Source organism: Typopeltis vanoorti, chromosome 3 (genome assembly GCF_054136105.1).
Source record: "Typopeltis vanoorti isolate ZY-2024b chromosome 3, IOZ_Tvanoo_1.0, whole genome shotgun sequence".
In the NCBI taxonomy this organism is placed as follows: domain Eukaryota; kingdom Metazoa; phylum Arthropoda; class Arachnida; order Uropygi; family Thelyphonidae; genus Typopeltis; species Typopeltis vanoorti.
In genome coordinates, this window is record NC_143551.1 from 117,671,126 (window position 1) to 117,695,219 (window position 24,094).

General features: G+C 35.7%; 1 protein-coding gene across 2 annotated transcripts; it reads right to left on the minus strand.

Moving 5' to 3' along the window:
- Positions 1 to 255: 255 nt before the first annotated feature.
- On the minus strand, positions 256 to 22,439 carry LOC150108504 (longistatin-like). Of its 2 annotated transcripts, none has more exons than XM_090415921.1 (4): positions 21,890 to 22,439; positions 11,609 to 11,695; positions 10,365 to 10,483; positions 256 to 427 (listed from the first exon to the last, which is right to left on the minus strand). In XM_090415921.1, the coding sequence occupies exons 1-4, from the start codon at positions 22,072 to 22,074 to the stop codon at positions 327 to 329; spliced, it is 492 nt and encodes a 163-aa protein (XP_090272047.1). In that variant the 5' UTR covers positions 22,075 to 22,439; the 3' UTR covers positions 256 to 326. The 2 variants fall into 2 exon arrangements, with proteins under 2 accessions (XP_090272047.1, XP_090272048.1); XM_090415922.1 differs by lacking the exon at positions 256 to 427 and adding an exon at positions 436 to 5,332.
- Between the last annotated feature and the right edge of the window lie 1,655 nt (positions 22,440 to 24,094).

The window sequence follows — 24,094 nt, forward strand, 5'->3', positions numbered from 1 at the left end:
AATTCGTTTTCATTGTTAGGCCGAGAACTTTTCAGACCACCCTCATATATATATATATATATATCTCAAACTACTACTTAAACATAAAAAGCAGGCAGTCTTGAGTGTATGCCAGTTACAAATGCTGAACTGCAGGTATTTTTGTTTATAATTGAGTGCTGAACTCACTGTACTTCATATAGTGAGAATATATAAATCCATGTTGGCAGCAAAGAAAATTAACAACAGACTCAAGAAAATTACAACAACAAGCACTTATATTGGTTAAAATAGCTATCTTTTAATATTTTATTCAGTAGCTTAATTACAATAAAAACTACATATTCTTATTTAGGAATATCAGGTTCTCCTAACTGCTGTCGAAGCTCAGGATAACTAATAAATCCATCTAAGTCTTTGTCATATGCAAAGAAACTGTCTACTATTGCTAAATAAGAGAAACAAAAACAAACTTATGATGTAAATTAAAGCAGCATTTTTTATTTAATGTATTAAGGTGTCTACAACAAAATACTTAACTTTTTTTAAATTAAGTACCTTTCATTGAAGGTACTTAGTTATATTTAAACATTAACTATTTTGTTAATGTTTATTTATTTTTCCTTAACAAAAACATTCTGAGCTGAGGATTAGATAATCTGGGTACCCTATTCCTAGCAACTAAATATGGTACTTTTTCAAGCCATTCAGACATCTAAAAGCATTGAATTTACATCATACAATGAAATTCTCTTTGAGCCCACAACCTGTTGGTTGAAGAGAGAGAGATGCTATCCATTCAGTAAATTAGCTGGCAGATTTAACTTCAATTTAGGTTATATAATAATTATATAGATAATTTATAAATGCAAAACATTAGCAAAAAAAATTATATTTATGGTACAATATTTTAAAGTATATATAAGTCTGTTTTGCATCCATAATAATGCCTTTCTTTCAAAAATCATTAAGTCTGCAGAGTATTTGAATGTGTTTAAGGCAAAGTATGATGAGCTGTCTGTATGACAAAGGGACCTCCTAGATGAGTCCTTGACTCCATGGGGTCTTGGGATAATAATAATATAAAAGAAGGGAGAACAGTTCACAATCCTATTTACAATGCTTCAAGACAATGCCAGTTAAGTTGTAAGAGAAAAAATTAAATAATGATTAAAACATAATTTATTTCTGTATGGAAATAGTAAATTTCACATGAATCAAACAGTTAGGGCATTTTCCACTGTTTCTTTGTCTCTCAGTGAAATAATCTACTGTGCAAGTTGGTACATCAACCTCGTGACACATGGGCTTTGAGAGTTCTCATGCAACAGGATAAACTACAAGTGTGAATGAGTGAACTTTTATAAATGTCATTTTTATTTGCATTATCATAAGAACAACCTTCATGCATAAAGTATGTGTTTATAAAAGAAAAATAAATAAAAAAATAGATGAGCAACAGTAGTGAAAATCCTAGCAAATGGAGGAAAGAGAAGATAAACAATTCCACACGTTTGGAAAGAAAAAAGTGGAGGTTGGATTTTATTTTTGGTGTTTCTAATATTTATGTACTTTATTAACATGTAAGGAGTGTTGCATATTAATAAAGTACATAGTAACATGTAAGCAATGTTTCTATTTAATTTCTTTGGCTAAAACGGACAAAAAAGATAATTCTGGGGAGATAATTTTTTGTATGCCAGTAATGTATCTCATTGACTCTCGTTTATGTAAGTATCTTTTTAACACCATTTTCATTTATGCTAGTACCTCCAAGAACCTAACCCTAGCATAAACCAAAATCTCCATGTATTTTGTTTAACACAGGTTTGAAACATATTACATACATTACTTTCTGCAATTATTATTATTTATTTATTTTATTTTTTAATGTTGTGCCCATACACAAGAGGTTAGTTGATCAACCTATAGTACATTAGTACCATGTATGGGTAGTGGGTTGGGAGGGGAGGAACTTGTTTACATTTGATTTAAATTACTGTAAATTGTATTCCTTGGGAAACACAGCAGGTGGGAGACTGTTCCACAGTGCAGCAGTTGCAGGGATGAAAGAGGAGGAAAAGAAACTTGTTCTGTTTGTTTCTAGGTGTACTGTGAAGGGATGTTGAGCAGCAGCTGCACGTGCCCAACAAGCTTAGTACTGAGTGGAGGAATTATTGATGTTATTTCAGATGAGCATTTCCCATGGAAATATTTGTAGAATATACATATTGCAGAAACCAAATATCTGTGTGAAAGTGGGGGAGAGAGAGTTGGTAAGAGATGGGTCATCATCATCAAATTCCTGATATGTACCCTGAAGTGGTATGGGATATGATAATACAACATGAAAAACTTACATCATTACTAACTTCCTATCTACAGTTTTCTTCCAAAACAATCTGTTACCTGTCAAGACTCCAATGGGTCATTAATAAGTCTAACTGCTCACCTCTGTATTGAGAGAAGTATTTTGAGGGAGCTTTTAGGGGGCCTCACCCCCATATGTGGGAACAATATTCAATAGCTGGGAGGATTTGTGATTAATGTTAACAGCTGTTTGGATATTGCTCCCACACAAGCTGAGGATGCCAGGAGAGGTTTGATGCCAGGGTAATTCCTAGAAGAGAGATCTCAACCTGCCTAGAAATTTGGGTATCATCAAAAAGTGTCCAGATAGAAAGAATGGTTCTTTTTTATGGGAAATGGGACAGAACTGGGTTTTATTAGCATTGAAATTGATCAGGTTATCTGAACCCCCATTGTAGGATGGCTCGGAGATCGGAATTAAGGGTGATGGTGGTTGATGTTCTGTAGATTGAAGTGAGTTGTGTAGGGTAAGGTTTATCAAATGAAAGCAAGGAGTGTAATGTGCTGTCGTCTGCAAAACTGTGTATATTGGGTTGGAGGTCAACTGAAATAGGTTGTTGATATATAGCAGGAAGAGGGTTGGTGAGAGGACAGAACCTTGTGGAACCCCAGCATTAATTGATTGGTGAGAGGATAGGGAGCCATCCACCATTACACACACACAATATGTGTGTCCAGATAGAAAGCTGGCAATCCAACAGAAGTCCTGAGTCAGACCAAATGATGGTAGTTTGCTTAGTAAGCCTTTGTGCCAGACCCAGTCAAAGGCTTTGGAGATATCACGTGCAACTACTTGAGATTTGCCAAAGTTTCTGAACCATGGCATTTGTCCAGAGATGGTGACATATGTCAGTAGATCTGTTGATCGGCAACGACAGAATCCATACTGATGGTTGTTTATTAGGCAAGCGTCTTCAAGATAGTGTAGGAGTTGGGAATTAATGATTTTTTACATTAATTTAGACAGGACTGTGGTAAGCAAGAAAGGGCAGTAGTTGGACTGCAGTAACTTGTCACCCTTCTTGGGAGTGGGTTGAATAGATTCCAGTGGAGTAAGAGAATGTATATATATGCGACACAGGATAGGAGTCAGTTCTGGTGAGCAAACTTTCAGGACAATTGGGGGAATGCCATCAGGGCCAGGACACTTTTTTGTGTCTAATTTGGACAGTATTTTTCTAATCTCATCCTGGCAAAAGGATATAGAGGGCATTGTATATTGGTTGTGTTGGGGAGCGACAGAGACAGCAAATGAATTTGACTGAGTGGGGGGAGAGGGTATTTTCAACCAAAGAAGATCAAAGTTGGGTGATTCTAGGTTGGGTACTCTCACTCTCTCGCAAGATATGTCAGAGCAGATGTATGAACAACACCACCCTTGGGACGAAAGTTGTTAAAGAGTGAGTAGTTTGGAAGGTTGAAATAAATAGTGCTGGGGGGGGGGTGAGATTTGAGTTTCTGCTAGAAAGAGTATTTGGAGTTCGGAAGACTGAAGGTGGTAGTGGACACTACTAAGGTTGGAGTTTAGGCCACGGATGTTAGTGAAGGAGATATGTAGGGTTTTGTGAGTCATATGTTTGACCGCAAGGGTCTTGTACATTTCTTATGCAATGCCTGCATACTGGCCTCCATGGTGGCATCACTTGGTTTTTGCACCAGTTTAACTTGTCTGTAGTTGATGATCCAACTGTTGTCACCATTTTGATGTTTTTCTTCGAGTTGTCTTCGATGCTTGCATCCTTGCTCCCTTTGTGCAAATGTTAAATCTGGTCGAGCATGTATGCATGATTGGGGACATGTGTCTTTGAACTTGTTGTTGATCGCTGTTATTAGTTTTGATGTGCTTGTCAGCATGTCGCAAGTCACTTTTACTAGGCATGGAAAGTTCGTTCTATCCTTTCTTTTTATTTACAGGCCCGAAACGATGGCACTTGACAATATTCTTAGAATTAATGTTGCATTCTTCGGCTAGTTTGTTGATGTCCTCTTCTAATGATTTTCCGTCGAAAAGTTCATAATAACAGCATTGAATTTTTTGTTTTTGGCCTTCGTCAAGTCGTTTACCATTGATGTGATTAGATCGAGGAGGTCATTTGTGGGCAAAGGCAGGCTTGCGTCGAGCTGGTCGTCATCTTCGAGCTTAGCTTCCACTGCACGTATTTTGGAGGTAAAAGTTTTATTCAAAGCAATGATGTGCTGTTCGAGGTTTTGAATACATTTACCTATGTTCAGAAGTTGTTTTACCGAAGGGTGGCACAGCAAACAGAAAAACAGCTGGTTAAGTTTGATAAATAGCTTTTGTGCAAATTCATCAATTTGGCACAGGAAGTGTGCAGTTAGTGGCAACAGAACTTGCAGAATATACCTTTTTTTTCTATCTGTGACACCAGTTTTACAGCTGCAGCACGTAGTAGGTTTGTTGGCGGTGATCAACGGCACTGTGCTGGTGAGACAAGGGATGCTCGTTCACCACTGGCTTTTGTCGCCACCATCTTTGCTGAGTATGGTAGGCATAGTGGGCGCTTACACATGGCTGATTTAGAATTGGAAAGATGGATGATTTAATGCACTATGAGTACTTACAGGTTGTGCAGAAGTATTCCGCTCCTCAGTACCTGCTGTTAAGGTTTTCATTTGATGATTAATTTCGATGAAAAACACTCACAATAACGATAAAATGGATGGGGAGCACAAGTTTAAAGTAGCTTATTCACTGATGCCGCCTGGTGGATTGATTAGATATTACTTTTTGAAAATGTATACAAGCTGTTTTGTTTGTTGCCATAAGAGCATGCAATGAAACAAGTATTCATAACAGATACTGCACTATTTTACATAAAAGGAAAAGATGGAACTTTTTTACCATCTTCTTCTACCACACTTAGAATATAAATGGACATTCCCAGTTGTTTTATTATTACCTTTAAATGTTTCACTATACTAAAAGATAAAATCCATCTATTGTATTTGGTCATTCATTATTCTGAAAAAAAAAAAAACATTTTATAATTGGTTATTCAGAAGAAATAACTAACTTGGTCTGAATAATCAATTTGTTAAGATTTCTAAAACATTTCTAAATCTACCATTACGATAAGTATCTAATTATATTGATATTTCCATTAGAACAGGTTACATTCTGAACTACAAAGCTGGAAATTACGATCAACTTAGAAGAATACTGTCTTTGGTCCAATGTTATCAGTTAACTGAATGGGAAAAATGCCTCCTGACATTTTTCCAATCAGGAGACATTGGCAAACAATTGCCAATTGTTTACCAATGATGTGAAGGTAGGCAGGGTGATCAGGGATGCTACTGATATACAGAATTTACAAAATGATCTGAATAGCTAGAAATTTGGGCAAACAGAAATCACTCAGTTTAATGCGAGTGAGTGTAAAGTTATACAATTTTGGCACGATGAGATTTCCAGCAGCATATTATATTAGTGGAGTTATGCTAAAAGAAACTGATTAGGTTAGGGATCTTGGAATATTGGTGGATAAGAATTTGAAGTTCAAAGGTCACATAGCAAAAGTTGCAAATACAACTCAGAGGATAATTGTAATGTTGAAGCGAACCTTGAATGTAAGGTTAAGGAAGTAATTTTACCTCTTTATAAGGCCTTGATAAGAGACTGTATCTGGAAAATTGTCAACAGATTTGGTCTCCCAGGTTCCAAGAGGATAAAGAAGCTGTGGAAAGGGTGCAAAGAAGAATTACAAAGATTACATCCAGATTACAGGATTTAGATTATGAAGTTGGAAGTTTATTTTCCACTTGGCTCAACTATAATAAATTTAGTTTAATCTTTTATTCAAGTGTATGCAAACAAAGTTTGCGCCATCAAGTATCTTCAGTACTGAGGCAACTCGTAGTAAAGGTGGACCAAGCTCTCATCACTCCTTGTCTCAGTATCTCCCATAATGCAAAGCACATCTCCTTGCAGACATGTATAATGCTATGCATTAAGGGAAGGGTTTCGACCTTTATTGAGGTCTCGTCAGTGATAGTCAGACCCAGAATTGGTGATCCTAAGGCAGAAGCAATGGAGAGGTCATATTTACTTATATGAGTTCCCAAAAGGTGTACTACTTTATTATTAAATTACTCTAATATACTGAGACAAGGAGTAATGAGAGCTTGGTCAACCTTCACCACGAGTTGCATCTCCTGAAGATACTTCAGGTGCAAACTTTGTTTGCATACACTTGGATAATGGATTAAACTAAATTTATTATAGTCAAACCAACTGGAAAATAAACTTCCAACATCTTTCTCTAAATCCAGAGTAATTTAATAATAAGGTGGTACACCTTTTGGCAACGTGTATAAGTAAATATGACCTCTCCATTGCTTCTGCCTTGGTATTACCAATTTTAGGTCTGGCTCGCACTGACAAGACCCTCAATAAAGGTCAAAACTGGTCTGGGTAGTGACCTTTCCTTTAATGCATAGCATTAGATATGTCCGCAAGGAGATGTGCTTTGCATTATGGAAGATACTGAGACAAGGAGTAATGAGAGCTTGGTCAACCTTCACCACGAGTTGCATCTGCTGAAGATACTTCAGGTGCAAACTTTGTTTCCATTCACTTGGATAAAGGATTAAACTAAATTTATTATAGATTATGAGGAGAGATTGTGACTATGTGGATTGCAGATTCTGGTTAACAGGAGAAAGAGGGGTGATATGATAAGAGGTCTATAAACTTCTGAATGGGTATTATTGAATATCGTCTGATGAAATTTTTCATTATATGGAAGGTGGGGAGAGAAAACATGGGGCAACCATAGAAGTTAAATTCATTCAAAGTCAAAAAAGATATAAGAGCTAGATTTTTCTCCCACAAAGCAGTGAGTAAATGGAATACTTTGCCTTTAGAGGTAGTGAGTGCATCTAGTGTGAACAAATTTAAGGGAAGGTATGACAGCTGGTTTGGGTGATGTATGGCCTGCCTTAATTAGTCCATGATGCCCTACAGATCTCAGGTAATAATAATAATAAAATAATAATAATACAAACAAAAAGTTTGTTATTGTGATGTTTATTACTATTACCGTCTATTATACTGTTCTTTTTAGCTTTCATCTGAATTGCCACCAAGTAAACAGACATACTAACTGTTATCACTCAAAACACACGTACTAACCACAGTAATAACTTCATCATCATCAAATTCCTGACATGTACCCTCAAGGGGTGTACAGGATATGATAGTACTACATGAAAAATTTACATCATTACTAACTTCCTATCTCCAATTTTCCTCCAAATCAGTCTGTTACTTGTCAAGACTCCAACATTATTAGATCTTATAGTTCTATCGTCTAAAGCACTTTGTACCATATCAATCCCCCTATATTTTGGTCTTCCTCTGGGTTGTTTTCCTGCCAACCTGGCAGAGAACACTTGTTTTGCTAATCTTTCCTTGCCCATTCTGTTTAAGTGACTATACCACCTGAGATTAGCTATGCTAATGCATTCCTGGATGCTGACAATGTCAAGTTCTTTCCTAATATCCTTGTTTTTAATATGATATTGCCATTGATGGCATCTGTTCACGCCTCTAATCTTTCTCAGGACTCTCATATCTGCAGTCTCTAGTCTTTGGTCAAGTGTCTTATTTCTGACCCAGCTCTCAGATCCATGGGTTAAAACTGGTTTGAACATTGTCTTGTATACAGCTAATTTAGTGTTGCAATTAATTTCTCTCTTATTCCATACGAATTTATTCAATTGACTGCCTACCATACCAGCTTTGTTGATTATGTTGTCTATTTCCATATTTAATTTACCATCTTTAGTAAAAATCGTGCCTAAGTAGCTGAAATGTTTTATTTGTTCCACAGGTTCCCCATTCACAACACAGTCAACATTTACCTATTTTCATTCTCTTTGTCTTTTTAATGCTGACCTTCATACCATATCTATTACAACAGTTATTCAATTTAGTCAGGGAATCTTGCAAACTTGTAGCAGATTTATTTAGAAGTATAACATCATCCGCATAAAGCAAAGAGCTGACATTAACATCTGCAATTCTGATATCATGTTTAATACCACTTTCCTTCATAATGTGATCCATATAGATAATAAATAACACAAGGGATAATGTATATCCTTGTCTCACACCAGATTTAACATTAAATTAAACCATCGTCCTGTACTTCCTTCAATTCTAACTGCTGACTTACAATTTAAATAAAGACTAAGTATTGCTTTATATAATACCCCGCTGACACCATATAACTGTAGTGTATTGAATAGCTTCTCTCTTGGCACTTTGTCATATGCCTTTACCAAATCGACTAAACTAAAATACAGATCTTTGTTATATTCCAATGCTTTCTCAACTATTTGTCGCAAAGTGAAGATCTGATCCTGACAGCCTCTATTTGGCCTGAATCCAGCTTGTTCTTCACCAAGCTTTTCTTCCACAATTCTTCTTAACCGTTTCTCAAGTATACTTGCATAGATCTTGCCAGGAACACTCAGTAGGGAAATACCTCTGTAATTCTCACATTCAGTTTTATTTCCTTTTTTTTATATGGGTACTATTAGAGCTCTACTCCAATCATCGAGAATTTGTCCCTCTGTCCAGGCTCTTTAAACTATGCAGTGCAGCCACTATAAGACTTTTATACATCCATACTTCAGCATTTCTGCTCGAATATCATCTATTCCTGCTGCCTTTCCATATTTCAAGCCTTTGATGGCTATTTCAAGTTTGGATATGTATTCCTTACTGTATGCCTGTTGAGTTTTTTTTTTTTTTTTTACCGCTGTGCTATCACTGCTTGTTTTATTTAGCAATTTTTCGAAGTAATTACTCCATACTTCAAGGATATCTTTTTCCCCTGTTTTTATGTCACCTTTATCATCTCTAACTCCTTTTACAGCATTCTTTCCTCCATTTCTAAGCTTCTTCAACAACCTCCAGAATATCTTACCACCTTCTTGATATTTATTTTCTATGTTCTTGCCAAATTCCTCCATGACTTTTGTTTAGCTAGTTTTACACAGTGTTTAGTTTTCTTACATTTGTCTCCGTATTCTCTAAGAGCAAAAGCTGACTTATTTGCTAGGAACTTTTAATATGCTTTCTTCTTTTCCTTCAGTGCCTCTTTAACTTCCTATGTCCACCATGGAGTTCTGATTTTTCTATCCTTGCAGACAACCTCACCACATGCCTCTCTGGCTGAATCAATCAGTTTTCTTCAAGGCTTGCCAATGAATCTCCAAGGTTTGGTTCCTGTTCTCAAACTTTTTCATTTTTTCTTCAATAATCTTTGTGTATTTTAGTCTACAGTTCACATCTCAGACCTGCTCAACTTTTATTCACTTTAAAACTTTCTTACATGTTATTTTTTTCAATATGAAATTCAATTTTATCCTGCTCAAGACTAAATAGTGATCGCTTCCAATTTCAAATCCTCTGTACGCTCCGGTGTCCTTCACCAAGGAGAAAACATCACTACCAACAATAACATAGTCAATGAGACTTTTTTTATTCCTTGCCTCTTCTCTCCATGTGAATTTGTGCACATTTTTATGTTGGAACATGGTGTTAGTAATAACAAGTCCATGTCCTGAGCAGAAATCCAACAGGTATTTGCCATTATAATTAGCTTTGCTCTTTTCTCCAAATTTTCCCAAAATATTTTTGGATGTCTGACAATCATTTCCTACTCTGCTATTTAGATCCCCACCAAGGACCAATTTACTTCTATAACACGTTATAGCACACATATCAAGATTCCATTGTAATCATGCGCCCTTACTTTATCCTATTCCTAGTATTTTTAAATTACTGTACTGATGATGTCCCAAGATACTTGGGATGAAATATTTACGTATTAAAAGTTATCACTGTGGTTAGTATGTGTGTTTTTAGTGATGAATTCACCACAGGTTACATTATATAAAAAAAAATACTAACTGTTATATGAATATACTGGTATTATCAGCATATCAGAAGCGCTCTGAAGATGATTTCTGTATATACTTACTGATGATATGTGACTCTTGTACTGGCTCCTGGGTACTAGGAACATGTTCCATGGAATGCCTAACAGCAGCCATCAATTCATGGCCATCTAGTGCTTTATTATCATCAAAATCATGCATTCTGAAAAGTGAAGAAAGAAAGAAAAAATATTCTTAAATAACAATTAAAATAGATTTCATGAGATGCATTTCTGCTATAAACAATGAGTTCTATGAAACTAAATTCCAGTTACTAGAAAAAGTGGAAGAAGGAAATGAACATCCCTTGAAATTACTATTTCAGTAGTTTATATTGTGCATTTATTTTAAATAAATGTATCCCATTTCATATCATTTAAGAATTTAGGAACACAAAACACACATGTTGAAATGATTATTTTACTAATTATTAATAAAATAATACTTGACGTTTCGACCCCTGTATCAAGGTCATCATCAGAAGGATACATGTGTATAGGAACCAAGCTACATGCTGTTGCACTCTATAAAGGTAAATTAAATCTACGTTGTTAACTAATCTTTTTCTTAGCCTGACCTCTAATGATTAAAAAAAAAAAAAAAAAAAAAGGACCTGCTGTCCAATCATGTGCACCCATTTCTGCACTACAGCAACCTGAAGGAGACCTGTACCTACAGCAAGACAATTCACCGGCCCACTGCTCCCAAATTGTGGCCAAGTGGGGGGATAAACACTCCACGGACATGAGGATGCTTGGCTGGCCTCCGAGGTCCCCTGACCTCAATCCTATTGCACACATCTAGGATGCTGTCGAGAGAGATATATACGCGCCCTGGACCCTGTTCTGACCAATTTCCGTGCACTGTGGGAAGCTGTGCAGCAGTCATGGATCAGTTTGGCTTCCCAATGCTTCCGGTACCATGTGAAGTCCATGCTACACTGCATTGCTGCCATCAAGGCGAAAGGGGAGTGCTACCTGCTACTAGGGAGGTATCTCTAATTCAACTGCTTGTGAGTGTACATACCCATAAGGATATGTGCTTTGCATTATGGGCTACTAAGGCAAGCGATGTGAAGTCATTAGCGTCTATATACAAGTTGCCCCAGTCCTGAGAATACTTCAGGCACAAACTTTGTTTGCTTACGCTTGGATAAAGGATTAAACCAAGTATCTAATTTCCTGGTATCTTTAATTTAATTTAAAAGTGTGAATAATTTTAAGATTTAATGCAACTTCCCATTATAATTCAATGGAAATTTGTTATTATTAATAGCAACTTTTATTACCTAAGAAAGTAAAAAAGTGCTTCATTTTGAGAAAGTTCTCCTGTCTCTTGCAGTTGCATTACCTTACGGACATCTTCTTTGAGGTGTCTGAAAAAAAAAAAAAAATGATTAGTAAAGACTACAGAATGCATGAGCAAATGTTCACAAATGCAGTACATTCATATTGTAATTTTATAATAATTAACAATAGCTATTCAGTTACAATAAACATTCATTAAATTTTTAGTTACAATTTGTGTTTCATAGAGTGGTGTCAATCATCAGGAATTAATATTTTACTTAATATTTAACACTTGCAGGGCTACATATTATGTACACTATAATATCATGAATATGCTCAAATGATTTATAATCAGGGACAGTTTTGATCCCCCAGCATTACAACCAAGTAAAGAAACTGATAATCATATTGACATAGTGTAAAAAATCAGAGGATATAATGATGTCAAAAAAAAAAAAAAAAAAGTATATGTAACATATGTAGATGAGAACAATGAAGGATTTTCAATATGCTGAATTTGTTTGCTACAATGAATGCGAAATGAATTTGCTTTGAAGTGTGAAAGATTTGAGGAAAAAAAGTAAGAAACACAACATCAAAGGGTTGAATGGGAAAATGTGAGTGAGAATGCAGGTAAGATTGTTATTGAAAGTAAGGTGGTAGAAGTAAAGTGAAGGATGAGAAAAATGATGAGCTAGTAATGAAAGAAAGTGTGCTTACATGGAGTCCTGAATAGAACAAAATGTGAGACAGAATGGTTGGAGAAACATCTGGTGGGTGGTATGGCAGTGAAGCATAAAAAGAATGAGGTATAAGGCAGGGGAATACAGAGTATAAAAAAAAAAAAAAAAGAAAAAGAGGGAGTAGTGTGAGGAGAGAGATTTTGATGAAGATTCCACAATAAAAGGAGTATTTGAGGATAGTGTGATGAAATTGTGTTTTCCTGGAGCAAAACTCAAGGATGTTAGTAATGCTGTCGGAATGCAGGAAGGAAAATTGAAAGAGAGAGAACAGTAGTTGTCTGCATCATTTTCAAAAATGCATTCGGATCACCATGTAAGCTTAAAAAAAAAAGGAAAATTGAAAGAAATGATTATACTGTCAGGTACAAATAATCTGACAGGCAACGTGTGTGATATGTGACAGGATATGAAAGAACTGCAGGCACGTGATAATGAGAAGAATGAAAGAGAGTAATGATTGTAAGTCTGCTGCCATGGTATGATGAAGGTGAGTTCAGAAGGACCATGACTGCAAATGACTTGCTGCATAGGTTGTGCATGAGATACACTGTGGAGTTTTTGGTTGTGTGGAATGAGTCTGATGGATGGCAGGACTTACATAAAGTTGATGGTTTGCATTTGAATGGATTCAAAGTCAAATGTTTTGAGATAATGTTGTTCAGTGAGGGTACAGAAGAGCAGAATCACAGAAAGCAAGTCAAGTCAGATTTTAGGGAGATAACTAGCTGAGTACATGTGCAGGCATCCTTGAGGCAAATGAGCACCCAGAATAAAGGAAAGAGTTTTTGGAACTAGTTAGTTCAAACTTGGTCAAAACATGTAGCCATTATTGAGACTAATGAAAAATTATAGTCATAGGAATGGGTATACTATTTTCACATGACAAGATGGGGGTGGGTTGCTAATGGTAGCAAAAATGAAACCAAAATGAACAGTTTAAGAGAAAGATTGGGGGGGGGAGTGCAAAGAACAGTGCATTTGAGGATATGTGGTAGGTGTGCAGTAGAGGCTAACAGTGAAATATACAGTTTGGTTGCAGCTACAGGCCAAGGGTTGTGATGGTAGTGCAGGAGAGAATGAATAGCATACATCAGCTAATTACTACAACTGCAGAGTGAGTAGTTATTATTGAGGACTTCAACAATAGTGATGTAGACTGGAAGGAAGGAAGGAAGGAAGGAAATAGAATTTATAGAGCTGCTAAGAGAATTACTTGAGAGAGAGAGAGCATGTAACGGAGGAGAACAAGAGTGCCAGATCTGGTGATAGAATCGAAGAACTTTGCCCCCAACTGGGGGGGGGGTGATAATATGGTTTTGACATGGGAAATTCTCACATAGAATATATGTGGAATGTTGGCATCGAATGAAAGATAATTAAGACATGTTTGAAAAAAGCAGTGGCAGACCATATAACCAAAGTCAAGAGAATAAACCTAGTAGGAGTTGAAAGCTGTAGAACAAGAAAAATCTATAGAAGTTATATATAAAAGAGGAAGCGAGGCAATCAGTAAGAAGGATGACCAGTATGGTAAGGAAGACAAAAGCTGATTATGTAAGAAGACTAACTACACAGGGTGTGGCCTAATCAGTTCACATGTATTATGAGAATGTAACAGGACAAGGGAACTGACAGTTACTCTGATCAAGCTCTAAGTCCAGCTCTGGGAAAATGCCAGGAGAGTGGAAAGAGAGCAAAAATAGTTCTATTGCCTACAGCAGCATTTCCCAAACTACGTTCCATGAAACACCAGTGTTCCACAGAAAGTGAATAAGTGTTCCTTGAAAAATTATCAAAATTAATATTGCTAGCAAAGGTTAGTCAATTGGTAGAGCCTCTGCTACTAATGGCTCATGCAAAAAGTTAAGCAAGTTTGAGCATGGTTAGTAACTGGAAAGGACTCAGTCGTTCGATGCTGCTGAAACATTCTCTCTCGATGAGTCTTTGGACTCCCTGGAGGTGTCACATAATAATGAGTCTGGAATGGTTTTAAATGCTACAACAAGTTCAAACATGTTTGAAAATCAGGTGCTCTTCACTTTGTGTGTGGATTGTGCTATTAAGGCCAGTGCATGCTGGCCTTGACTCAGTCACTGGCTGACAGCTGCCTGTGGTTGTCAACACCTCTGAGCACAAGTATAGAAGTATGTATTCTAGGAAATGTGCAGTCATAAGCAAGGTCAATGTGATGTGCTGCAGCCCGGTACACATGTAGCGTGCACTGTCACATTTTTGCTATACGATACGATACAGCTGCGATAGTGTGCACCTAACTTTACACTGAATACAAGACTGATGATAATATTCGACTCTAACCAAGATGGTGTGTTAAGATTTCAGGATTTGTGAATTGTTCCATCATAAGAAAAGTTTGAGAAAGGATACTGGCATACAGAATACTCAAAGACAAAGAAAGCAAATTACATACCAATTCAGTATCTAGGGAGTGGTGATTAAGATATTGGATAAGTTAGTAAAAGGCAGAATTCAGGAATGGGTGGACTCTATGAGAACATCATGTTTTATGCTAATTTGCTCACTTTATTATAAAAGTGACAACTGAGTTAGATAAAGAAAATAGCTCTACAGTGATACTGTTAGACTTTGCTAAGGCTTTTGACAGGATACCACATATGGCTGTTACATAAATTAGAACAGATGGAATTGGATATTAAGCTGAGATGTTCAAGGAGAAAATGGATGACCAGTAGTGTACAACAAGATTCGGTGATACACCACTTGTCCTCTTTGGCCCACTGCTATTGACATAAGGAATGATTTATGGAGAAATATTCAGTTTGTTGATGACACAAAATAGAAGGGTTAATGAAGATGATACAGAAATCCTGCAAATGACTTAAATAGGCTGGTAGTAAGGTTAAAGGATAACAGCTGTCAGCTTAATGTGGCAAAGCTGTAAAGTCATGCACTTTAGAAAAAAGAGATCAGAAGCTGCATACAACACTGATGAAATTGGACTACAAGAAATTCATAGGCCAGAGATTTGGGTATGGTGGTTATGGGCAGACATAGTTTAGAAGGCATATTACAATGGTGAACAAAATAGTTCATTGGATTACTTGAATATCAAAAAACACACTGATAAGGCCTTATTTGAATTACTGTGCGCAGGTCTGGTCACTAGGTTTCACTAGGATGCAGATATGATGGAGAAGATTCAGAGACAAGTCATTAAGAGTGCGAGAGGTCTATGTTTCGATCACATCCCTCTAACAGTAATCCATAGACCTATGAGGATAGACCGAAGGTCTGTGGATTAAAAGATACCAAGAAATTATATATTTAGTTTAATCCTTTATCCAAGCATAAGGAAACAAAGTTTGCACCTGAAGTATTTTCAGGACTGGGGCAACTCATATAATAGAAGCTAATGACTTCGTATCACTTGCCTTAGTATATGGTATGTATATATATACACACACACACACACACACACACACACACATACATGTCTGCACTATATTATAGGATACTGAGGCAAGTGATGTGAAGTCATTAGCTTCTATATACGAGTTGCCCCAGTCCTGAAAATACTTCAGGTGCAAACTTTGTTTTCTTACACTTGGATAAAGAATTAAACCAAGTATATAATTTCTTGGTATCTTTAATTATAGTATAACCAAGTGAAAAAACTTCCAATGACTATCTCTAAAATGAAGGTCTGTGTGTTAGAAAGGGAAAGGCTAGATAACAGGTGGAAAGGGAGAAGGGAGAATATGATAAAAATATATAAAGGGTTTTATAGGATATTTTTATTGACACACAAGACATTTTCAATAGATGGTAGGAAGTGAGCAAATGTGGGATCACCCTCCACCTGAGAAATTAAAAAGTGTGGTTAGTGAGGGCATGAGAACTACATTTTTTGCTAGGGGGGCAGTGAATTGATGCCAGAAGTGGTTATGAATGCTTCATCAGTGATGAGTTCAAGAAAAATGACAGGTATTATATGAATAATGATTACATGGGCCTCCTAAATGAGTAACTTCCTGCAGATGCTAGGAAAAATAATAACATCAGATGTGGTAACCAAAGATGACGTAGAATCCTATTGAAGCTCATCATTTTGCATAAATACCTCTTGGGGGGGAAGAGATAGTAGATTTATATATACTACATAGAGTAAGTTAATCACACAGGTGACAATTTGTATCTTCGTGAAGACTTCTATTTTACAAGTCTGTAAAAGAAAAAAAATTATACATAATATATAATATACGAAACATAATTGCAGGAGTTTATTATAGGGATCTTTTTGGATAAAGCTTATAGGTCTAATACTGGATGGTTAGAGAGCTATGGCTGTTTGAGTTAAAAAAGAAAAAACATTTACATCAAATGATTCATTATGGTAAAAGAAAAGGAGATTTATATCAAATGGCTGAATGAATGGATATCTCTGGCCTCCAACCTACAGGTCATGGATTTGAGTTTCGTTTTAATGCAGATGTCTTAATGTGTTTAGGCAGTAAGATGATTTTCATTACACACTGTGAGATCACTATTAAAAGATAAAAGTATCATGTTTGATCTCTGCAGCAGGGTTTATGGATTAACTAACATTTAGCCCATTTATATGCTACAGATTTACAACTTTTAGCTGTGGATGAGATTTTATTTTTATTTGTTAAATAAATAAGTCGTTTGGAGATAGAGGTACCAGAAAATCACATTTTTACACAAACACATTCTACATAGATGCCTTATAATCTTGTGTGTAAGTACTAAGTAACTATAAACTAAACTATACTGAGAGCAATGCTTTGTAATGTGTGTAGTTAAGCCATTTGATTTCTGCATTGAGAAAACAAAAATAAATAATCAGGACCACAGTACTCACTCACTCAATGGATGTAACACTAGGTTCACCATGCAAATGGTAGATTTTTGAGAGTGGATGCAAAAAAGGAATTTTATTATTTACTTAGAACAGCTCATTTACTGACAAAATAGTGATTAACATCAGATAAAGATGTGATGTAGTATGTAATATTTTCAGCCTACAAGAGACAAATCTGCAACAATGATATAATCAACTTTCCACCTACTCACCAGAATATTGATAATCCTCATCATCCCCAACACCCTTTCTTAGTCAGTGCTAATTCCAAATATACCAGAGATGTCAGCTTTCTTCTTCATAACTTAGACCAGTGCTTAACAAACTCTGGGCCACAGGCCCCTTCAGGGCCATTGGTTTTGTTGAGGGGGAAGGGCCGTGAAATAATGAAAACAAATTAAAAATGTTTTAAGACTGAGTAGTTTTTTTTAATCTTAAAAGAAACGTATTTAATTTTTATTATTTCTTTTTTGTTATTTTTTATATTTTAATAAAAAAATCACACAATTTATTCATGTATTCATAAGCATATATGAATAAATATATGCTTATTCATTTCAAAGCAGAAATCTAAAAATTGCAGTATTGAAACACATCCATCACATTAAATTGTTATGAAACTTCTTTATGTTTTTAATTCTTTCTTCATTGCTAATCGTTTTACGTTTCATGTGCTTGTACTGCAAATGTACAATAACAATATATCTATCTATATAAAAATATGAGATAATGTGCCATGTCAAATGTGTATGTAAGATGCTAAAAATGTAATATTTGCATTTGATTTTTGCAATATTCGCTGTGTATGTTTTGTATTGAATATAAATACAATAAATATTATAATACATGTCTTTATGATTTTTTTCGAGGGGGGGGGCGTGAAATATTTTAATTTTTCCAAAGGGGGGACCCTGACATTCGGAAGTTTGAGAAGCACTGCCTTAGACCATAACCTCATTCTTGTTTTCTAAGTAGAAAACTTGACACCTGCTAACATGTTAACTGGACCTTCTTGTTCCCTTTTTTTATAAGTTCTGCTTTTCCAAGATAGGCACGACTTCCTGGAATCATTCTTCTCCAACTCATCGACAACTGAAGAAAAAGGCAAATTTTCTCTCTTTATGGATTGCAATTGGTGCCTCCCTAATTGTACTTCACAATTAATGTCTCCTTCTATACCAGCTTTACAGTCTTTCATACTTTCATTTCATAGTATATGTGGATGTATTTTTTTTTTTTTATGTGACTCCTGCTCCTGACAGGTTTTTGAAAAACCTATAGTACATTTAAACTGTGCATGGGCTGAAGATTATTTTTTCTATTATCTCATTTCTTTGTTTTTTTACATAGTCTAGAAAATTCTGTTTTAGAGACCTTACAGAACTTCAAGTCACTTCAGAATTCATCTCTCATCTAAAGATACAAACATTTATGCCTCCCCCCCCCCCAAGTGGAATTCAAATCCACAGCCTATTGGTTGGCGAATAGGAGAGCAGATACATTAACCACCACTAGAGCTAGCCAGGCCAGCAAGATGTGGATGTCTCTCTCTTTTTATTTTAATAGATATTTGTTGTTTTCATGGATCTTAATTTTTGGATTTTTTTTTTAAATGTTTTTGATATTTTGATCTATTTCATACAAGGTTTTCATGAGATATGTACTGCTAAGTTTGGATATGTGTGAAGGATGTTGATAAGGTCATCATGAATTTGCTAAGATTACTCTTGTTTCAGTAATCTCAATGTCGTTTCATAATAAAGTAACAAGAGTGGTTGATGAGGGCAGTGCAACTAGGTAATGATAAGTTGATGTTAAAGTAGTAACATATTTATTTAGATATCAAGCTTGTGGATTATACTGGAAACCAGCTATCTGATACACACACACACACACATATATATATAGATTGTGTATAGGAAAGTAGAATCAGACACCACTACTGTTTAATCTGTTTATGTACATTTTTTTATTACTGGCTTACAAGGAGATATTCAATTATTTGCAGTTGATATGAAGCTAGGGAGAATTATTAGTAACAGTGCCAATTAATATCCTCTGAAGAGCCACAGCTTCAGCACTATTAGTAATAGTACTAATGCTATGCTCTTAAGGATATGAATGAGTTGGAATGCTGGATAGATGAATAGGATTACTGTAGTTATTCAGTATTACTGCTGAATCAACTTAAGCTAAAAGGCCAGTATATTACATCTGTTAATTGTGTATGTGTTTTTTCTTTTCTGGGAGGATAAACTCAGCGCCTCCAAATGAAACAGGCTAACTTGCCTTCAGTAGAAAACCCTCATACAAGTTCTATACATTCTAGACAAGATTCAAACCTAGGTCTTTCCAAAGGAAGAGCATTGTAGATACCAAACTGAGCTACAGAGGCTCAGGAAATATCAGTTCAACACAGCTAAATAGAGGTCTGAAATTTTGCATTCACACACAGGAAAGTGCATACGCTACTGATGAAACTATACTGGAGGAGACAAAGCATCCTGGGGTATTGGTAGATAGAAATTTGCAGTTCAGGGGGGACACGTTGCAAAGATGACCCAGGAGAGTGAAATAATATAAGATGGATATTGCACAGTAGAGGATGGTGGTTCCATTACATAATGACCCGATCAGACTACATCTGGCTTACTGTGCTCACATATCTAGTTAGTGACATATGTGAGGGAGGAAGAAGCAAGTTTGGAAGATACAAAGGTAAATTAACAAAAATTATATCAGAAGTGCAGAACGTTGGTTATGAAAATACACTGAGAGCATATCACAGTCTGCAGAGTTTAGTGGATAAAAGACAAAGAGGATGATATGATTTAGAATGTTGAGATATATTTACTGGATAGACACTAGCGAGATTTTTCATATGGTGAACAAGGGAAAGGAGCCATTTCTAGAAACTGCAAAAGGAAATTGAGATGAAAATGGGTTGAAGATGAATTTCATCATCTGGCATAACACCACCACCACCCCCTATTTAGCAGAGGCCTAAAGTGGCTTGAAGTGAGAGAGAGAGAGAGAAGTTTCTGGATTATATTTTTAAAAAAATATCAGCTAATACCTTTCATTCCCTATAGGGAGTAAGACAAGGCCATTTTAACCATATCTAAGTTTTGGAGAGTGAGAGAGAGCAGTTCGATCTTCAGTGGTTGTCAATCAGGGATAGCTGCTCCAAGACTATCAATTATAAATGGCATCCGGTCTGGTCAAGAGAGGCAGACATGTGTTGCCATCTAGTGGTCCTTAACACTAATACAGTATATTATTGTTTGAAATAATGTGGGGCCTGCAGTATCTTTTCTTGAATTTACAGGACAAAAAACCTGAGTTACCAGGAGAAAAAAAAAAAAGAAAAAAAAAGTTCCCGTAGGTTAAAACTAGATTCAAACTCAAATAGCTTTCTTCGGGTGGCCTGGAATTATTGATGTAAATGATACTTACAAGATTTACCTTTTTCTGTAGGTGGTCACAAAAAATTGTAAGGAGCTTTTTTTGCATGGAGAGTGGCTGAATCATGGGATGCATTACCTGAGAAGATATTAAAGTGCAGACAATGTATGAGTTTAAAGAATGGCATGCTGGATTCTGGTGTTGTTCAGCATATGACTCAATGAAGGCTTTGAATAATAAAAGAAGTTTATTTCAATCTACAGCCATACCAAAATTATCGTTTTCTATAACACTGAAAGTACAGTACATTGTCATGACCATATCTCCCACACAAGTTACTGCCATTTAGTGAAATGAAAAAAAAAAAAAAAAAATTGATAGATAGATACTAATGGTTATATCTACAATGTAACATAGATATTACAGTAAAAACTTATCATCATCTACTTACATTTATGTATTAAACCTAATTACTTGTTCCAGAAAGCAAACTAACTTTCATATTCCAGGTTTCATTAAGGGTAGTCAATCCTTTCAAACCAGTTTGACCTCTGCCAGTTACAGGCATTCATGGCTTGCCTGCATATAAAACATAAAACAGGGGTTTGCAAAATTTGGGCCCTGTTGGGTTCCTTAACCATGTTTGCAAAAAGGCCTTATAAAGTTCATTTCATCACATACGCTATCGTCATCAATGTCTGTTTCTTCCTTAGCTAGTAAAGGATGGTGAACCTAGAGGCCACTAAAGGGTTGACTCCCTTTTTATAAATTGAAATAAAACTATGCTGCTATATTTCAAAGAGCGGAAATCAGTTTTAAAGAACTAATACGCATAATATGCGCATCACATATAATGCTCACATACACCACACACGCATATATATATATATATATATATATATATATATATATATATATATATATATATATATATATGTATGTATGTGTGTGTGTGTGTGATTATATATTATTATTAACAGCGGAATACCATGGCAGCCTGAATATGTACGCAATGTATATTCATTAATGGTATCAGTGAAATTTTCGAAAGGTTCATTAACACTTATTAGCTTAAAAAAATTAATACACATGAAATAAAAAATAATTATACAGTCTAACGAAAGAATTCGAGTCATATCAGAATGATGATTTGAGGGATGGCTAAATATAGTAATTGCAAATACCTGAATTCACATGCATTGCATATTAATTTACATATCTAACTCTCCGCTTTCAAAGACTACATAACAAACAGGTACTAATTTACTTACTCTAAGTCTCTTACAATTTCTTCAGCTCCCCATTTCTGCCGCAATTCCTTAAGCGCCTCTTGGTTGCCTTCACCTTCAGTATTGCCTGCGACTAGAGAAGATACACATACTATGCAAGTTAGTACAAATGACCGGCTATAAATTAGTGGCATTCTAATTGCAATAACACCACTATTAATGAACATTTATAACAAATATAGGTTTACTGAATTCCAAATGCACTATAGACAGATCGTCGAATAATAAACACATAAAAAGACTGATGATCTCAGCTCAAAAATGACATACACATGAAACCTTTGCTTACAAACTCAGCCACACAGCGTATGATTCGTGGACTAATAAACGTATAGTAAAATGCCGGAAGTTACTCTTATGAAAGTAACAAACATATGTAAACCATATGAATTGACGAATGGGACTTTGGGGCACGTTGTTAAATTCTGTCACTGTCAAATTTCGTGTACGTGAGTGATTTCACTATTGGTGTGAAAGATTTCGTTATGTGTGAAGGTGATTACATTCGAAACGCTTACAAAAAATGAAAACCGCTTAAAATATATGAGGGCAGGATGATAGAGAAGGGGGCATGATTTTAACCATTGTCCACGTAGCCAGTAGTATGTTGCTTTAAAAAAAAAATAAAAAATAAAAAGGGAGGAGAAAAAAAACATATACCGATTCAGAGCAAGTGAGGTAATAGTGAAGAATGCGGTTCTCTCGTATACTAGAACTGAGATCGCAAGTATTTTTCACCTCTGATAGCGTAAACAGGGTTTCGACGCCATTAGCAAATTCGTAGCTACACGTTTATTTTTAATTAATTAATATATAGTATGGCAAATTTCAATAATTAGCAAAATTTTCTGTCTATGATGCCTTTGGAAAATTTCCCCAGTTCCTCAGCATCCCTACCCTACCGTACACGTTACTACTCGCAGTACAATAACTGGGATAAGCAAAAACATTCCAGTTAAGGCAGTGTTTCTCAAAGTGTGGTATGCGTATCCCCGGGGGTACGCCAATAGCAATTTTTGGCAATGCATCATTAACGCATGGAATCATTATTAAGAAAAAAAAAAAATTACTTTAAACATATATATTTCTCAATAAAATATATTATGTATGAATTCTCCTAGTCAAATTGCGAGTGACTATTATCACGACATTCACGTCTTGGTGATAGTAACTCTCTCCCTGCAGTAAACAACACGCCTTCCCCAACAGCGTCAATAACGGCAAGAAAAACAAGCAGTTTTATTGTATCACTGAATAAGGTACAGAGACATTTTCAGTCTGTGTAATATATTTCTCAACAAATAGTGCGATTAGCGACAACTGATATAAAAACGGCACTAACTAGTGAATCACATCTCCCTCCAACAGAAACTGCTGTATAGACTCAAGAAAAACCATATGTTGCAGGTGTAAAATATGGTTTTGCTTGACACCACCCCGTCGTGGACCTGTTAAAACTAAGAAATATATAATGAATGTGTTTCAGATATCATGGAATTCAGTTGAAGAGAATTAGCGAATAGAGAACTAAGAAATATATAATGAATTTGTTTCAGATATTATGGAATTCGGTTGAAGAGAATTAGCATTTCAACTCAACTGTTGGCTTGCCTTTGTCTTTGATTTGCGCGATCTTTTGTTAATACCGCACCAATCATATGCACTTTTCATAGTTGCTCTATCTCTACTGACTTACCATTGCTGTCTATTTAGAGATCCACTTTTACTTCTCATTAGTTCAGTCATTTGTGAAGGACTGGTAATTTTTGCTTGAAATAATGGGAAAGAAGATGAAGCTATTTGGGTAGATGACTTTGACGATGCACACAAGGAAACTGTTCTCGATGCCAAAATTAGCGATAGCGAATAGGAGCTTCTTGGTAAGTCACACTATTTTAATTTTTTTTTTTTTTTGAAAACGTTTAGTTTTTAAAAAGCCCCGCATATATCTCGCACCACGATTTTTTAGCTTTAATTTTAGGAAAAAAGTGCGAGCTATATTCGAGTAAATACGGTAATTTTTTTAGCTTTAAAATTCTTACGTATGGATCATTAGTTAAAGATTGGATTTATAAAACCCACAAAAGGGAGCAATATAGCAAATACAAGTTGCTGTAAGCAACAAGAAAACGTTGATATTGTATCGGGATCAAATGAAATTGATAAGGGTGTGCTGTCTGACATCTC